General features: G+C 19.2%; 3 protein-coding genes across 3 annotated transcripts; 2 read left to right on the top strand and 1 right to left on the bottom strand.

Annotated features, from left to right (window-relative positions):
- Positions 1-1,891: 1,891 nt before the first annotated feature.
- PRELSG_1238600 (conserved Plasmodium protein, unknown function) lies at positions 1,892-8,413 on the top strand (the record flags this gene model as incomplete). Its single annotated transcript, XM_028678187.1, has 1 exon — positions 1,892-8,413. One exon carries the CDS (start codon positions 1,892-1,894, stop codon positions 8,411-8,413), a length of 6,522 nt encoding a protein of 2,173 aa, XP_028534502.1.
- Positions 8,414-9,515: 1,102 nt separating this feature from the next.
- On the bottom strand, positions 9,516-12,425 carry PRELSG_1238500 (protein prenyltransferase alpha subunit, putative; the record flags this gene model as incomplete). Its single annotated transcript, XM_028678186.1, has 8 exons — positions 9,516-9,642; positions 9,726-9,806; positions 9,903-10,025; positions 10,105-10,225; positions 10,331-10,368; positions 10,452-10,574; positions 10,790-11,984; positions 12,167-12,425. The coding sequence occupies 8 exons, from the start codon at positions 12,423-12,425 to the stop codon at positions 9,516-9,518; spliced, it is 2,067 nt and encodes a 688-aa protein (XP_028534501.1).
- A 2,815-nt stretch (positions 12,426-15,240) lies between these two features.
- On the top strand, positions 15,241-19,911 carry TREP (TRAP-like protein, putative; the record flags this gene model as incomplete). Its single annotated transcript, XM_028678185.1, has 2 exons — positions 15,241-15,319; positions 15,647-19,911. The coding sequence occupies 2 exons, from the start codon at positions 15,241-15,243 to the stop codon at positions 19,909-19,911; spliced, it is 4,344 nt and encodes a 1,447-aa protein (XP_028534500.1).
- Positions 19,912-20,334: the final 423 nt, after the last annotated feature.

Below are 20,334 nucleotides of genomic sequence, written 5' to 3'. Positions count from 1 at the left end.
ATAAATGTATTTATAAATATTATTTTTAAAAATACCCATATTAGAACGTATAAAGTAAAATTAATCACTCTATATAAATATTAAAACATAAGATGTTCAAAAATATATATTTTCTAATTTAAAAAAAGAGCATAAGTTACATAACTCATATTATGTTACTTTAGAGGATTAATTTTTATTAAAATCTCATAAACATTCAAATGATAATTACCATTAATGTTCTAATATTTTTTAGTTATTCCTTTTAAATCTCCTTATTAAACCTCCAATTTATATTTTTAGAAGAAGTCTCTTTTTTTTTTTATACTTAATTTTTTATATTTTATTAATTAAAGTTAAAGCAATGTTATATACATACATTATATTTCTCATATTTACATTTATTATTAATAATAATAATTTTTATTTTTTTAAAATTGACAAGAATATTATATTTTAAATTGTCCCTACATTTTTCTCATAAGTTTTAAAAAAAAAAAAATTATAAATAAATGAATTTTTTATTATTCCTCTGGTTTTTTATTTATTTATTTCATATTACATTTACAAAAAAAAAAAAAAAAATTTATAGATGTATTACAGTTTTAACTTTAAACATTAAAATAAAAATTATTTATTTAGTAAATAGTTTTTTAAAATATATAAATAGATTTATTCTATAAAAATTAATGCAAATAAACTCAATTTTTCATTTCTTTTTATTATAATAAAAAAATTCCTCAAAAAGAAAAAGGTAATATTCAGAAATATAATATTTAACGTTTTTTCTTCATACTCTTAAATATAATAAAATTTGGTATTTTACATTTTTATAAAAAAAAGGAAAAGAAAAAAAAAACAAAAAAGGATTTAATAAGCAAATTAATAGATAATCGTAAAAATATTCTATTACATACAATTTTTAAATATATTAAATAGCAATATAAAGTTTTCTAATATAGTAATCTGTTGATTTGCATTGCTGTCTAATTTATGTTATATTTTATTATTTTTTTCTTTTTAGTTTATTTTATTATTTTTTTTTTTTTTTTTTTGATAAAAGTAAAAATAAAATTAAAATACAAATATCTTTATTAATATACTATGTTTGTTCAGTATTATCTATAAATATTTTTAATATATAATATATAAAAAATATTTATAATTTTATTGTGAAAACATGCATTTTTTTTTTTTTTTTCGATAATGAACACCATGTGTTATTTGAAATATTTTGTTAAAAACATAAAAAATAATAATTAAATTAAAAATAATAAAAACTTAAAACTAATTTTTAATTTTTTCCTTGAAATTTTAGTATGTTTTTAAATGCATTATTATATGATACTAAATTTGCACAATTTAAATGTTTATGAAAAATGTCTATTTTTTTTTTTTTTTTTATATTTAGAAATATTCACAACTATCTGTTATGGGAAAAATAAATTTTAAATTATAAAAGAATTTTTTTTTTAAATTTTGTTATTTAATGATTCTTTAAAGCATATTTTATTATATAATCAAGGTATTAAGAAAAAAAAAAAAAAAAAATTAGGTTATTAAAAAAATAATATGTAAAAATACAAACATTTATGTATTTTTATATTGTAATCAAGTATATTTAAATTCAAAAGTATTGAAATTCTGTGCATTTTAATTTGTACTGATAATACTTTTTACTTTTAAATATATTTTTTTTTTTTAATTATTTTTATTTAGATGAAAACGCATTAATATTTTGTTTATATTTTAGAAGGATTTGTATTTTTCATTTCTATTTTTATTTAAAACATCACATATTTCTTATTTCTTTTTATTTTAATGTGCACAATTTTTTTTTTTTTTTGTTTTTTTTGGGAATATTAATTTTCTTAATATATAAGAAATGAGAAAAAATACAGTTTATTAAAAAATGCACAAATGTGTTAATTTAGATAGTTTTAACAATGAGTTAAAATCAAATATTCTTCCAATGAATGAAAATTTAAATCAAAGCAGTGTTATTAAAAATAACTGCGAAATAAAAGTAGAAAGAAAGATTCAAAATATTGAAAAGAATTCTTTAAATCATAATGATACAGATATAAATAAATTAAATGACAAATTTTTATATTTGTGTAATAATATAGTAAGAAATAACACAAAAAAAAATTGTATAAATAAAATACTAGATGATAATTTAAAGAATTACAATTATAATGTCTTCTCAGAATATGTAAATAAAAATAAACCTATAAATTCTCAAAAAAAGTTAGATGATATAAATATAGCTAAATTGAATAAAGAAAATAAATTTTTGACAAATGAGCGTATCAGTACTTTGATAAATAATGATAGTAAAACATATAATAGTATAATTATTAATATGAATAACCAAAATAGCAATTTAACTGAAAACTCAAATAAAATATTGGAAAATGTAAATTATAACTTTGATTCTTTAAATAAAAAAAGTAATGGAAAAAATAAATTAGACATTAATAATACTATCTTAATAAATAATGCTGATAAAGATAATTATAGTAAAGAGTATTTTTTTTACGAAAATGATAACTTAAAGGAGAGAAATTTTGATAATAATGAAGAAAGAAATAATATAAACTTAAAAGAAAACTATTATAATTCAATTAATATAAATAATGATGAAAGCATAAAAAAAAAAATTTATTTAGATATAGATGAAAAAAAAGGGAAAAAAAATTTAATTAAAAATTATGAAATTAATAACGAAAAAGAAAACATAAATAGAAACAATATATACAACATTTTTATTAACTCTTGTGTTAATAAAAATAGCAACGCAAATATCGGAATTCTAAATTTTTTAAAAAATAAAAAAAAATATAATTATTCTTATGATAATAAAGGGATCAGAAACGATATTAAAGAAAATGAAAATAGTCTTATATATAAAAATATTCCAAGTAACCCAAATGATACCTCTTCTTTATTAAAAGGGAGTACAGAAGATAATGAAGAGATAAAAAGCAAAATATCAATAGTAAGTAATTTAAATGAACATCATTATATGAAAGAAAATGACTTAAAAAAAAAAGAATTAATAAATAATTTTAATTTAAATTCATTTGAAGAATTAAAATTCATAAAATACGAGAACGATGATATAAAAAATTCTTGCAGAAAAAAATTAAATGATAATTTAAAGAAAAAAGAAAATGAATCAAATTCACATAAAAGGGTAATTTCTACAAGAATAAATCAAAATAATCCGTTCAGTTTATATCATTATGTAAAGAAAGAACATATGAGCACAAACAATGTTCCTACAAAAAATATACCATTGAATCAGGTAAATGATAAATTATCAGAATATTCAAAAAAAAATATTAGTTATAATGATATAAATAAAATAATGTCAATTATTAGTGAAAAATCTAATTTTAATAAAAAGAATCTGGATATTTTTACAACTTTGTCGGAAATACATAGTATACATAGTAGTAATTATAATAATTATTCTAAAAAATCTCTAAAAAGTGAAATGAGTAAACAGAAAGAACACGATATTAGAAATATAAGCAATGAACATTGCAAAAATGGAGAAGCAACAGATGATGAAAACCTCATTAATAAACAAAATAATAAAAATATTAATTCTCTATATAAAGAAGAAAAAAAGCAAGAAAAAGTGAAAAAAAAAGAAGATTTATCTTATAAATGCATTTCATCATATTCTTCTCCATCTTCAACTAACTCAACTATATGCTCATCACTATCTAAAAAAAAAACTAAAAGAAATAAAACAAAAAAAGAGATTGAAGAGAAAAATAAAATGAAAAATATAAAATATAAGAAAAATAATACTAAATTAAAAAGTGATATAAAGAATAAACAAGAAAAGGATCACTTTAATATGAATAAAAGTAGTAACGATTACATTGTTGATAATAGAAATAGCAATTATAATATTACTCGTAATTATAATAATGACAATAATAATAATAGTAATAATAATGATAATAATAAAAGTATAAATACTACTACTAATAATAGTTTTAATAGCAATAAAAAAAATGATAATAACCTACCTGACTGTATAAGTAATATATACTGTAAAAATAAAATGCAAAATAATAATAGAAACAGTTACAACAATTCTGTTAGCAATTTTTATACAAATAGTAATTTTTCTAATGACAACTACTATTATGGCAACAATAGTTTGAAAAATAGTAATCATTACAATATCGAACGTAATAGTTGTAGAAATGATAATAATAATAATAATAATAATGTTGAGAATAGTAACTGTGGATCTGGAAAACACTCGAATTTCAATAAATTATCTAGTACTATTGACAATTCTAGTAGTAAGGACATCATTAGTAATAATAAAAATAGGAAGAAAACGGATTTAGCAAAATCAAAAATTAAATATGAAAATAATAAAAATATTGTTGAAAAAAAGATCAAGAATGAAGAATTGCTAAATGATAAGCACACAATTCTGAAGATTAAAAATAATGCAAAAGTTAAAACAAAAAATTATGATAGTTGCAAAAATAATAAAAAAACTGATTATATTTCAGTTGTAGATGAGTTTACTTTTAAAAAGGAAAAAAAGATAGATAAAAATGATAATAATGATAACAAAAAAAATATTAACATCGAAAGAAACATACATCAAAATAAATCTTGCAAAAACAATTATAAAACAAATAAAAATGGTGCTAATTACGTTAATAGTGAATATTACTCTGATGATAAAACTGTCAATAATGGAATTATTTTCAGTAGAAATAGTAGTGTTAGTACTAGTAATAATAGTAGTAAATATATTAATAGTAACACTAACAGTGATATCAATATAAATAGAAATAATGGTAATTTGAATAATAAAGTTAGTTCTCATGTGAAAGAAAAATTAAAAAATAAGAATAAAGATTTATGTGATCCTATAAAAAATGAATGTAAAATTCCTAGTATTGATGAAAATTGTTTAAAGAATAATAATATAGTAGGTGAAATGAATATTCAAAGTAATACAAATAATATTAATGAAATAAAAAATGATGATAATGAAAATGAAATAATAAATTATAATTATGACAATCTTAAAAAATCTGCAAGAGGCTTAAATAATAGCATCAAAAAGAAAAGTACTAAAAATGAAAATAAAAATAAAATGAAAGTAGAGAATATAGAAAAATTGAATTTAAATAACAAGAAAATAATAAATAGTAGCAAAAATAATAATAACAATAATAATAATGAAGTCACTAAGGATAAGAACAGTAGCTTTAATAATCCATCTAATACTATGAATATAAAAGATAATTGTCATGATAAATATTTAAAGAAAACAAATAATCATAAAGAAAATAAAGAGAAATATACAAATTTTATTGGAGGAGAAAATTTATGTACTACAAAAAATAAAGAAATATATATGATATCTTCTAAAAAATTAAAAGAAAAAAAAATATTAAAAAGTAATGTTGATATAAATAATTCAGATAATTTGACAAATTATGATTATAGCTTGTCTAGAAGTAATAATTCTGCTAACACAAATATTTTAAAAAAAAATATTGAACAATCCTGTAAAATTAAAAAAGAAGTTAATGTTTCAAAGTCTAAATATAATAATTTGCAAAAAAATTCTAAAAAAGATAGTGATAAAGCTATAGATACAGATATAAAATATATAAGATCAAGAGACAATATAAAAAATGATATTTCAAATGATTTTAAAGAAAAATCATTTACATATAAAAAAATAGAATATAATAATAATCATAAGATGATCATAAATGAAATAAAAACAAATAATTATACAGAAATATTAAAAGATGAGGTAGATAAGAGACATTTTTTATACTTAGATGGAGAAAAAAAAAGTCCATTAAATAAAAGGGAAGAAAATGATACATTAGTAAATATGAAAAGGAATGAAAAAATAATTAAACAAAAACAAAAAGTAATTACAAATAGTACAATTAACCTAGATAAAAACTTCGAGAATACAAACATTAGAAATTCATCTAGTGTAAACAATATAAAACTTAATGAAACAATAAATACTCGTGAAAATTGCAAAAATTCAAAAAATTTTGAGAATTGTAAACATTGTAAAAAAAAAGAAAAGGATAATGATTATATTTCTGATGATGACATTTCTTATAAAAATACTTATGAAAAGGAATCACTAATTGATTTTAATGACAATTTACTTAATAAACGAAATAATATATCTGATACTATTACTTCGTGTAAATCAGAAAGTAACAATGGAAATTTAAATATAAATAATAAGAACGATGAATCTTTAAATTCCCATGTAAAATTGTGTATAGATCAAGACTTAAAAAATCAAAATAAATTTATAGAGATAATAAATTTAAAAAAATCTGACGAAAAAGATATCAATAATAACACCAAGAAAGATGTGAGTAATATAGAAAAAAATAATACATTAAATAAAAAAGAAAAAGAAATACTTAATATAGAAAAAAATAAGATACCATCAAAATTAGAAGCATCAAGTAACGAAAAATTGTACAATTTAGAATCAATTAAAAATATTAAAAGTGAAATAGACAAAAAAAATTCTGTATATAAAAATAATTTTTATGAGAAAGAGAAACAACAAAATGAAGTAATGAATTATGAAAAGAGAGAAAATCTTAAAATAGATCTTCATGATTTGCAGCAAAAAAATTCATCATATAATAATAATAAAAATCCATTTTATTTATTTATAAATAAAAAAAATAAGAACATAAATTCATTTGCAAAAAATGACCAACATTTTTCTAAAATAAACAAAACTGAATTAAAAGAACATAATACTTTTGATAATTCATTATACAATAAAATCAAAACTGATAGTAATAATGATATAAATAAGAATGGCTCTCATAGTATGATATATCAAAGTGATTTTAATAATACACAAAATAGTATATTTTCTAATAACGATAACTTTGAAAAAAAAGGAAATGATAAAGAAAACATCAACAGTGTGAAAGATGATATAATATTAAATTGCAACTTAAATAATGACAAAGAACAGCGTATTAACAAAAGTATAATTTTTAATAGTACTATTATGAATGATATGAAAGTTAAAAAAAATTTAGAAGAAAACAAAAATATTTCACTTAGGTATAACATTTTAAACGAAAATAAACAAAATATTGAATTATTCTCCTGTGATAAAAAAAGCCAATTTAAAAATAAAAAGGAAATAAATATTTATCATAATAACTTAGATGACAATGATAATAAGAAAAAAAAAGATATGAACAATTTAATTTTTTTTCATGAATTTGATAGTTCTAATTTTTTAAAGGAAATTTTATTAGAAAACAAAGAAAATTCAAATAATATGAATAATATAATTAAAAAGGAACAAGAAATAAATTTTAATAATTTTTCTTTAGATTTTGAGAATATTATAAAAAATTACAAAGAAAAATCAGAAAATTATTTAAATAAGAGATACATGAATGACTTAAATAGAATTTATTTTTTGGTCGAAAAATTCATAGATACTTATTCATGTGATGAAAATTTAAAATCCATTTTTCAACTTCTTAAAAGTGAACTTGAGAAAATTAAAAAAGAAAGTTTGTATTTTTGCAAAGATCAAAATTTTTTGATTATTCCTATAATTGATGTTAAAAAAAGTAATAATAATTTGAATAAAATAGAAAAAGAGTATATAAAAGAAAATGAAACTGACGAGTTTATTTCAAAAAGTGATAATTACACTTTAGAAAGTTGTGAAAATGAACCAAAACAGGGAAATAGTTGTTTGAGAAAGAATAAAGTTGAATATAATTTTAAAAGTAATAACAACGAAAATAATAATATTAATAATAATGATAATAATAATTATTATCTAAAGGAATATGTGAATAGAAAATATAGGAGGATAAATTATTTGACAAGTTTATCATATAATAATAGATTGAATAACAGTAGAACAAATTCGAATAAATGTACAATGCAGCATATAAAAATAATTAATAAAAATAAATCTTGTTTAAAAAGTTTGTACATAAAAAAAAAAAGAATAAATAGTTTTAACAAAAAATTTCTATGTAAAAAAAATATTTTTATCATAAGGAATAGTAATTATATTCATAAATTTAAGATAAGTAATCATTTCTTCTTAAAAAATAAGCACTTATACAATAAAAAAAATGAAAAATTATTTAAGACTCATTTTTTTTATAATAAGGAAATATTTTTTAAAAAAAAAAACTGCAAAAGGGAAAATGTACTTAATGATGAAATAATTAGTTGCAGGAATTCTGCTAATTATAATATAGAAGATTTATTTATTTCAGATGATGAAGTGAATCTTATTTATACATATAATAATCATCTTAATGAGAAAGTATATAGCTTAGAAAAAATTAATGTAATTAAAAATGAAAATTCTAATTCTTCGACATTTAATTAAGCTTTTTGATAAATATTATCATAAAAACGAAAAAGAAATTAGACATAACTAATTTTTTTTAATTGTTCATACTAATTATATGGGAAATTTAAAAAAAAGAATTATATATTACATAACATTTAAAATTTAAAAGGAATCATTAAAAAAAAAAATTTTTTTTTTCTCTTATAGTGAATGGGTTGTATGAAAATAAAATAATATATTTTTTAATATATAGAGACTGTTTATAATATTTATAGTAGGAATTAAAAAATAAATATAAAAAATAAAACGAAAAGATTCATATTTAGACAAAGGTTCAAGCAAATAAAACAAAAGAATCCAAAGGTCAAATGATTTTGAGGAAATACAAGTATTTTATAATATTAATAAAAATTAAAATTTTAATTTTTTTATATAAAGATGAGTTAAAATGAAATGATTATTATTTTTATTTAGGACAATAAAAAAAAAGAAAAATAGCTGTTGCTATATTCAATTAAAAATAATTTAATTGTAGTATATTAATATAACAAAAAAAAAAATTATAATATTAATTGTATTTTAAACTATTTCAATATTAAAAACATATTTTAAAAAAAAGAGTAAATATATATATAAATTAAAATATAAAAAAAAAAAAAAAATTCGTAAGAATTAGCATACTTTTTTATTTTACTATTTTTTTTTTCTTTTGTTTTTACTTGAAATAAGGAAAATATATAGTATAAAGACACATAAAGTCAGATTTTAAAAATATATTAAAATGAACAAGAGTATAAATACATGTTTATTACTTATTTTTTTTTTTTGTCTTTGTTCTTAATTTTTTTTCTTGAATTAAGTATTTAGAACAATATCTATATGTATAAATTCGTAAAATAATAATAACAATGAATTTTCTAATTTATAAAAATACATTTATTAATGATATTATTTTAATATTTAAAAAAAAATTTTTTTTTTTGCCATTTAAACAAATATGTTAAAAAAAGAAAAAGAAAATTCCTGTTAAAAAATATATAAATCAAATGTATTTATTTGACAACTAATATTTCTGTTAATTATATATAATTTTATTAAGATTATATTTTAATAAAGTTATGTATTGTCATTATTCCTATTATTGAAATTTCGATAAAATTATGTTATCATTATCCCTAATAACATCGTAAGTGTTTAATTTATTTTTATCTTTATATTTATCTTTTAAAAGTAAAGAAAGGTTGCTATAACTAATATTGATATCCCTATAAAAAAAAAAAAAAAGCAAACAAAAAAACAATTTATATATATAATTTATCATTTGAATTTAAAGTTCTATTTCTCCTACTTCAATAATGGTAATATAATGAATGCAAATTTATCAAGATTTTCATCTAAATTTACTAAGATGTTGTTGCTTACATCAAGTCTATATAATATATATAATTAAAAAAAGTATGTATTTTGAAAATATAAAAGTCTCTCATATAATCAAGAATTTTTTACATACTTTTCTACAACTTACTTCTCTAATAGTTTAAGATTATATAAATTCTTCATAAGAATAGTAAAATTTTTTATTTGGTTATTATTTAAATATAATTCCCTCAAATTATATAAAAAATTTAATGCAAATTTTCCTGTATATCTAAAAATTTTATTATTAAAAAAATAAATTTAAAACATGTCTCATTTTTTTTTTTTTTTAATTTCTTATTTATATTTACGATTCCGATATGAGATTGTTAGATAAATTAATTTTATATATAAAAAATGCTTCAATCATCAGAGGATAAATTAGATCGTTAATACCTAAATTATTTAGATCTAATATCTTATTATTATTTTCTATTAAAAAAAAAATAAGATATATATAAAGAATTTTTATATTTTTTTTTTTTCGTTTCTTTCTTAATATAGAAATTTTAAAAATTTTGATAAAAAAGTCTTAACCTATTTCGAAATCCTGGTAATAATCATGTATTTTTTTTCTACATCAGAAAAAAAACATATATACATATATAAAATAATATTATAATAAAACTGAGAATGAATAAAAGACATTATATTTTACTTTATTTTCAATTCTACTTCCATGTCTTTATAATATTCTATTCTAGTATAATCAACTTCTTTCAACAATTCAAGTACTTCAAATACTTCTTTGAATTTTTCTAATCTTTTTAATATTTCAAATCTATAAAAATTATTATATATATATATATATATATATATATATATTTTTAATATTAAAATATTTGAAAATTTTTAATATATATAAATCATATCATTTCTTTTTTTTATTTTTTGAAATAAAGATATGCAAAATTTTATATATTGTTTTATTCTTCAAATACTTAGGAAAATAATAAAATTTTTTTGTAATAAAATACATAAATATATGTTTATTACTTTGTAAGCAATGCAAATTTGCACTTATTTTCTAAATTTAGTAACTCATTAATTTGTTCAAGTTCGGAATATAATAAATTGAAGTCAGTAGATTTTCCTAAACTTAAGGATATACCGGAGTAATTTATATATTTATATAAATTACAATATTGATTTCTATAATCTATTTGATAAAGCTTTTCATTACATATTCTATTTTTTTTATTATAATCTAGTAATATCTTAAAGTTTTTATTTTTTGAAAACTTTTGAAAATCGACTTCATAGGTAATAACGTATTCAAATTTATTTTCTTCATTTAAGTAGTCACAACCAATTAATAAATCTTGTAATATATTTTTTTCATAATATATTTTATCAGGTTTATATATATTATATTTAAAATAATATATAACAAATTTTAAATATGTAACTTCACTCAAATTTACATCTTTATTAATTTTAAAAATATATACAAAAGATTCTAAATTATTACTTGAATTATTTATAGTAATAGTTTGTTTATCCCACTGACCATTTATTTCATTGCTTTTTGAATCATAACATTTACATTTTGATATATTTACTTTAACTAAATTTTGAAAAAAAAAAAAAAAACAATTATTATCTAAAAGAATAAAAAATACATCTTCTTCATAGTTCCCTTTTTGAAAAAGAAACCATTTGTAAAATTCCCATAAGCTTTGATCAAAAGGATCAGTAAAAATAGCATTTTTAATTAAGTATAATTCTTCTCCAGTATCAACTAATGACTCTTTTAATGAGTATTTCAAAAACCAAGCAGAAAAATTAGAAAAGTTCATTTCAATTAACATCTTTGATAAATCATAATTTATTTTATAAACATTAAAATCAACATTAACTTTTTTTAAGTCAACATTTTCTTTTTCTTCATGTTTTAATTTTCTAAGGGAAATATTTATACAAGCTATTATATATGATCTGTAATTCCAGCAATGATAATTTCTATCATCAATAAGAAAACAACTTTTGCAGAATTCTAACTCATTTAATAAATCAAAAACATTTATTAAATTATTTTTTAAGGAGTATTTTATTAACCATAGTTTATGAAACCATAACTCATTACATTTATTAAATTTTTTTAAAACATCTTCAACCATTGTATTCTCATTTTTAATTATTTTTCTTAATTCATCCAGATTTTTTTTAGTACAATTTTTTCTATCATCCCCTATATATCAAATTAAAATAAAAATAAAAAAAATTAAAAATACTTTAAATTATTATTGAAATCTAAATTTTAAATAAAAAAATTTAGACATTATAATATTTATTAAATTAAAAATAAAAATTGTATTAATATAAATTATTCTAAAAAAAAAATTATTTCTTTAGTTCACATATATGTATAACCTTCATCTTCTACATAAATTTCTTCATTTTCTTTAACGTATTCATCTTTAATTGATTCAAAATATTCTCTTCTATAATTCCATAAGGTCTGCACGTATGGACATTTTTTTAAAATCATACAGGTTATTTCTATATGTTCTTTTTCATAAGTATTATTTTTTTTCTTTTTAGTTAAATTGTTTATTACAAAAATCAATTCTTTAACTTTTTCTAATTTAAAATTTTCATCTTTTGAGTGATTTGCTCTTCTTCCATGCATTTTCTTTTATAAAATAAAAATTCATATATATATTTTTTTTCTTAAATAAAATCAATTTTCCTATTTAAAAAAAAAAAAAATTAAATATTATAATTTTTTTAAAAAAGTTGAAATTTGTGACAAAAAATAAAAAATAAGTATATATTCATTTGAACTTTTTTACTTAAAAATAAATTTTAAGGTATACAGAAAAAAAAAAAAAAAATAAAAATAAATTAATAAAAATAGAATATATTTAAACAAATCTTATTTTATAATATTTCACCAGTTGAAATATAATTTTAGCAATTTAATAAATAATTTATACACATTTATAAAGATTCTTAGGATTTCCACTTTTTTGTGTATTGTAAAAAAAAAAATATATATTAAAATAACCTTAATAATATCAAATAGGAAATTTGAAAGAAAAATTTAATTTCTAATTTAAAACATGATAATTTAAAAAAAAAAAAAAAATGAGTTTAAAATGTACATATTTTTTTAAGGTATAGAATCATTTTTTATTTAATCTTTTTTAAAACTTTTTATTCATTCCTTTTATATGCATAAGTATACACATTTCAATACATACATTTTTTTTTCCGTATTAAATGTTTTATATACAAAATAATTCCTGTTAAGGTCATATTTATGGTTTTTTTTATTTGAACAAAAATAGAAAATCAAGAAAAATTAAGTTCTGTTTTATGCCAATACAAATATATGTACTTGTATATATTTGCTTTCATTTCTATCATTTTTCAAAACGAAGATATACATAATAATGTATGGATTATTTTATTATTATAACTTTGGTATATTTTCATTTTATATTTATGTTTATCCTTTTTTCTACATTTAATCTTTTTTAAATTTTGAATCAAGATAGAAGGGTAATAAATTATTAAATACAAAATTAATTCATGGAAAATTGTTTGAAAAATCATTATAATTAAATTTGCTAGTAAATTTAAAAAGTAAAATAATATTTTTCTTTAGATCTAATATTAATACAACAGCAATACTTAAAAAAGTAAATAATAGCAACATTATGCAAACTTTATTTTCTAGTTTTTAAAAAAAAAAAAAAACTTATTTTAAGTATATAAATTTACAAAAATTTTAATTTTTGTTCAAATTTTAATATGAATATTTTTAAGTAAAAACATAAGAATGAAAAAAAAAAAAAATACACAATAGAAAAAAATATATATTTAAATAGTTATCTGATTATTCAATGATATAAAATACCTAAAAAATTCTTGGCATTTTTGACTTTTTTTTACTTTCTATTCCTTTCGTATAATAATATTAACATTTTTTTTTAGAAACGATAAAAAAAAAAATAATATACTTTAGTTATGTAAATGCATGTAGAGCCTCTTTATCTAATAGTATAAATAATTTATGTACTCTACTTTTTTGATATTTAATTAAACATTTATTTATCAAAAAGTGAGACATGAAAAAAATTTTACTTTATAAAAGTGAAGCTATTTACAAAAAACTTTAGTACTTAATAAAACTCCATTAAAAAAATTTAATATATTTCCTATTAAAAATAATTTGAAATAATTTGCTAATAACTCCATTTAATATGAAGATAAAATTTTGACAAAATTTTTATCATACCAAAAGGTCTTTTTAAATTCTTTCGATAAAAAACTTAAAAAAGTAAATAAATATATATATAATTAGTTATGTTCCTTTACTATTTGTTAGTTTTTTAATTAAAAACAAAGGTATAAATCATGTTAATGATGAACTAAGATATTATGATTCTTCATACAAAAGTCGAAAATGATTTTTTATAGAAGATATTGTATCAAATTATGATTTAAAAAAAAAAATTTTATTTTAATTTTTTTTTTTGTTTTTTTCTTTCTATGCTTTTATGATTCTTTAATTTTCAAATTATAAATTAAAATATGTAAGTCTGATTTATATATTTTATTTTATTCTTATTAGTCCCTTTTTTTAAAGTAGGGTAAACTTGAAACTAACTTGATAGCGTAAATAATTACTATATAGATAAAAAAATAAATGTATAAGTTTTTTCGTTTAAATCTAAAGATTAGATAGCCTTTTTTTTTTTTTTTTAAACTCAAAAAAGCTAACCCATTATATAGTTTTTTTGTCTATTTTTTATATTTGCATGCAATTATTTTTAGATCTAGAGGTGTTATTTTGATATCAACATTGTTTAAACTTTTTTAATTGTATTAATCAAAATATAATTTAAAACACTTTCAGTTATAATTTTATGTAAATATTTTATGTTTGTAGCACATATATATATATATATATATATATATATATATATATATATAATTTGCTCCTAAATTCTAGAATTTCCTTATATGCAGTTAAAACGTTTCCTGTTTAAAATTTTTTAATTCTTGTCTATATTATTTTTTTTAAAGTTGTAAATTAGCTAATTTTTTTGTCTTTTTGTTCCTCTTCAGAAACATCTAAGCAGGTTGTTACACCTGAAATTATTTTGTTAAGTATATTTGATTTATATATATGAATTTATTATTTTTAATTTTTATTTGAAATTTAAAAAAAAAAACTTAAAATTATAACAAAAAAAAAAAAAAATTAAAAGAAGTCTAATATAAATTACACTAGATGTAATAAATTGCATACAATAATAAATAAGAAAAATATGAATAAAGATAAAAAGAAAATAAAAATTAAAGATAAATATCATTATAGAACCATCTAATTTCACATTATATATCACTAGCGTGATTTGGCCTATACTGAATATTTTTAAAAATTGAAATATTTTTTGTAGTCATTACTATGATAATTTTTTTTAGTTTATAAGATGAAATTTTTTAGCATTTTAGCGATTTTTAATGTTTTTTACTTATCTATTGCCTCAAGTTTAAAAAATGTGCTTTTACGTAAGAAGAAAAATTATATATTGTATGTTTTTTATTTTATAGAAAAGAATATGGAAATTAATTTTATACAAGTCAAATAAATTTTTATGTAGTAGTGCTTATAATTTTTATCTATATTTATATAAATTCATTTTGTAATAATATGTTATTCCTCATTTTTTAAATCCCCATTCTTATATAAAATGAATATAATAACATATATATATGCATGTATACATCTATATATATTAGTAGATATACATTATAATTTTAAAATGGTATTTAATTTAATTGCGTACCAATTTTAATAAATTTTTGAATATATTTTTCTTTTCTTTTTTTTTATAGAAAATGATTCCTATGTAAATTTTAACTATGATTTTTGTAAGGGAATGAATATTCATTTTCTTATCAGTGCAGAACAAATGCAAAATAAAATTTTTTTAGATAAATTATTGCTTTTGATTATTGGAACAGCACATTATATGAGACCAAATCGAAAAAATTTTTTTGGTGTATCTGTTTATGAAGAAAATATAGTTTATGAAAATATTGAAAAACTTGATAAACTGCATACGCCAACATTTATTGAAACAATTAAATCAGTATTAAAAAATTATGTTACTTCTGAAGCCAAAAAAACAAATTTATATTCAGCAATAAAAGATTACTATGAAAGAAATATATTAAGTAATCCAGCTTTAAAACAAGCGAAAAATGTTATTATTATTAGCAAGAAGATAACTCCAAATGATTTATCTGATTATTCAGACGAGTTAATAAATTATATTAGAGAAATCAGAAGTAAAGATCTTGGTATTTTTTTTTTTACATCAGATAATCCATTTAGTAGAAACACAATTCATACCCTTTCAGATTCCCGATATGACCATGAAGTAGATTATCCTATCGCATATTTTATTGATGAACAATACGATTATAAAAGTGTTTCTGGAATAAAAAAGTTCTGTTATCATTTAAAACATGGAGCAGTTTGCTCAAGATATAATGATTGGTCAGAATGGAGTGGACCATGTGAATTTAGAAAAAGAGAACGTTTTATCCCTCTTAAAATGACTATAAGCAAATCTACTAGTTTTCGTTTGTATTATGAACCTACCTGTAGGAGAGTTTTTGATTTTACAACAGCAATAAAGGAAGATTATCGTGTAGAATGTAATAATCCCATATATGAATGCAGAGGTATTTGCGATAAAGGTTATAAATTTAAACCTTATGTTCAATATGGAGAAATAGTAGAAAACTACGTAGAATGTCACGATTTACCACCATGTACACCTGAACAAAAAGAAAAAGGAGATAACTTATTATTTACGGAAATATTAAGCAACCTTTTAGAAGATACAAGGTTAAGAGAAGCAAACGAAGGACTGTTACGTAGACAAATTGAGCAAGATATGGAAGGAGAAACTGAAGAAGGATCTAATGCACGCAGAATTGCAGAAATAAGAAAACAAGTAGATCGTAAAATACGGTTAATGATAGAAAGACAGAAAGAGCTTTTAAGAAAGCATAAAAAACTAATAAATAAAAGAAATAAAAAAAGTGGAGAAAATGATGATGAAGATGAAGATGAAGACGAAAATAAAAATGAAGAAAGATATTCAGAAGGTACTGAAGAAAAAGACATAGATAAAATAAAGGAATCAGAAAGTTATAATTTAAATAATGAGCGAGTTGATCAAATCCCCAATTCTAATTTAATATCAACAAGAGAAAATTCCAACAAAACTCCCCTAATTAATACAAATAATGACCATGCAAAACAAATTAACGAGCATACAGTACCTGGCAATGTAGATGATCAAGTAAATATACACAATAAGGATACTTTTAATATGAATTCTAGAGTTAATCAAAATGAAACTTCTGATTATCAAAATTCACTTAAGATTGGAAGTCAAGTAAATGATCACATTAGTTCAGAGCCACATCATAATATAAATAAACTAAAAAATGAAGCACATGAAAAAAAAATAAGTGAAAAAGAAAATGAAAATTCACACTATAATAAATCTCAAGAATATCAAATAAGTGCTGAAAATAAAATAAAGGATCAGGGAGAGGATTCTAGAATAAATGAAGAAGATGAACAGCTAGAAAAAGAAATAAATAAAGAAAGGGATATAGAAAATGGAAGAAAAAACGATGATCTTAGAATAATTCAAGAAAATGAAGGAAAAAGTGGAAACTTAATTAAACAAGATCAAATTGAAATTAAAATGCCAATCAAAGAAAGTAAAAAAAATTATCTAAGAAGGGGTAAAGAAAATATTGATGATAAAAGGATAAAAGAAGATCAAATAGAAGGTGAAAAAGTAGAGCAGAAATTACCATTTGAAAATATGGAAATAAGTCAGTTATCAGATAAAGGAATAGACAAAAATACATTGTACAGAAAAGAAGGAAATGGATATCGATTAGTGGGAAAATGGATAGATGGACATTACATACCAGGAGAATGGGTAAGCGGATATCAACCACCAAATGGGATGGGCAGAGAAGATTATAAAGAAGAATATGATAAAAAAAATATAAATGTAAAACCTCCATTATTATATCATGCCATTAATAATGATCTAGATCAAGTAGAACATATAATCCAATATAAAATTCCAAGTAAGGATATAACAAATGAACATCAAATCAGCAACGATAATAAAAACGAAAAATATCCAGAATACAGTAAAACAATAAAAGGTCATTACTTACCTAGTGAACATATAAGCGTCGATTTGCCAGAAGAAAAGATAAATGGAAATCAATTAAATAAAGAAGAAAGTATAAAATCTATAATAGGAAAAGCAGTTTCTGGTGATCAAACTAAAAATCATATATTGACTAATGAACATCAAGCAACTAGCAGTAATATGAGTGGAAAAAATCTATCTAGTGAAACAATAAGAGAAAATAACATACCAGAACAAAATATAGAAGATGTTATAGAAAGAGAAATAACTAGTGATGATCAAGCTAAGAATCAAAAATTCAATAATGAGCATCAAGCAACTAGTAGTAATATAAATGGAGAAGATAAATCAAGTGAAGCAATAAGAGAACATAGTATACCAGAACAAAATATAGAAGATGATATAGAAAGAGAAATAACTAGTGATGATCAAACTAATAATCAAAAATTGACTAATGAACATCAAGCAACTAGTAGTAATATGAATGGAGAAAATCAATCTAGTGAAACAATAAGAGAACATATTATACCAGAACAAAATATAGAAGATGATATAGAAAGAGAAATAACTAGTGACAATCAAACTAATAATCAAAAATTGACTAATGAATATCAAGCAACTAGTAGTAATATGAATGGAGAAAATCAATCTAGTGAAGTAATAAGAGAACATATTATACCGGAACAAAATATAGAAGATGATATAGAAAGAGAAATAATTAGTGATGATCAAACTAAAAGTCAAATATTGACTAATGAACATCAAGCAACTAGTAGTAATATAAGTGGAGAAATTCAATCTAGTGAAACTATAAAAGAACATAATTCATCACATGAAAATATAGATGATGATATAGAAGGAGAAATAACTAGTGATGATAAAACTAAGAGTCAAATAATGACTAATGAACATCAAACAACTAGTAGTAATATGGGTGGAGAAAATCAATCTACTGAAATAATAAGAGAACATATTATACCAGAACAAAATATAGAAGACGATATAGAAAGAGAAATAACTAGTGACAATCAAAAAACAAACAATCAAATATTGACTAATGAACAATCTGAAGTGGAAAATGAAGCAGAAAGAAAAGTAAAATTATATGATAAGCCACGTAATAATGATGGAGAACATATTGTTGAGCCATCGGGAAAAATTAAAGAAAATTCAGATTCCATATTTACAAAAGATATAGAAGATACATCAGAAGGAGATTCTAATAAACTTAAATTAGAAAAAGAACATGCAGGAAAAAAAAATATAAATAACTTAATTGATAACGTCATAAAAGATTATAATGGTTCAAACAATGATAAGGGAATTAATGATAATATAAATGAAAAACTAGAAACACTTAGTAATTATGTAGAGCATACAAAAGTAGAACCAAATGCTAAAAATAAATTCCGATATAAATACTACACAAGTACAAAGAGCATTCATAAATTACTTTTTAAAAAATCAGACGATGGGAAATTAGAACCTAACAAATTTATTGTTGTTGGTCAAAATAACTTTATCATAGATTCAAGTGATGTTAAAAATCCTTTACCAAAAAAGATGTCTGGTGAAGTTCATAAAATTTTAGAAGAACAACTTCAAAAGGATATAGAACAAACGCTAAAGGGATATGAAAAAAAAAGTGAAAATGAAAAAGAAAAAGTTAGATTCAATTACTATAAAGCAGTAAAATATGCAGGTATGTCTGCATTAGCTGGAACTATAATAGCTTTAGGAGCTATGTATTATTTCAAAAAATATCATAGTAGTTATATTGAAGAAGATGAGCATTTAAATAATTTAGAATTTCAAGGTAATTCAGAAATCTTATTAAGTGATGAGAAAGGGAAAGATGTTATAGGCGGAGAAATTGGATATAATGATGAAAGCTGGTCATAAACACACACATAATTTATAAAGAATAATATTATATCTATATATTTTGAAATTATTTTTAAATAATAAAAAATATTAAATTTATTTATCTATATATATATATATATGTATAGTTCAATTTTGTTTAAGAAGATAATTATGAATAATTTATTATTTCCTTTAGAAAAAAATAAAAGATAAAAGATGAACACAAAAAAATGAACAAAATAAATACTCTTTATTTATTTATTTTTTTTCTAATCATAATATAAAACTAATATATTGCATTTATATATTTTATATATATTTTAAGTATTTATGAATGAATACTTTTAAAGAAGGGGAAATTATTTTTTATTGATGATCATTTGTATCTATAATAAATAATAAAATGTATAACAAAAAGATATCATTTCTGAACTAATAATTTTCTTGCATTGAATATAT

This window comes from Plasmodium relictum (genome assembly GCF_900005765.1).
Source record: "Plasmodium relictum strain SGS1 genome assembly, chromosome: 12".
Classification (NCBI taxonomy): domain Eukaryota; phylum Apicomplexa; class Aconoidasida; order Haemosporida; family Plasmodiidae; genus Plasmodium; species Plasmodium relictum.
Note: the sequence above shows the minus strand (reverse complement) of the source record. Positions and strands in the feature narration are given on the sequence as shown.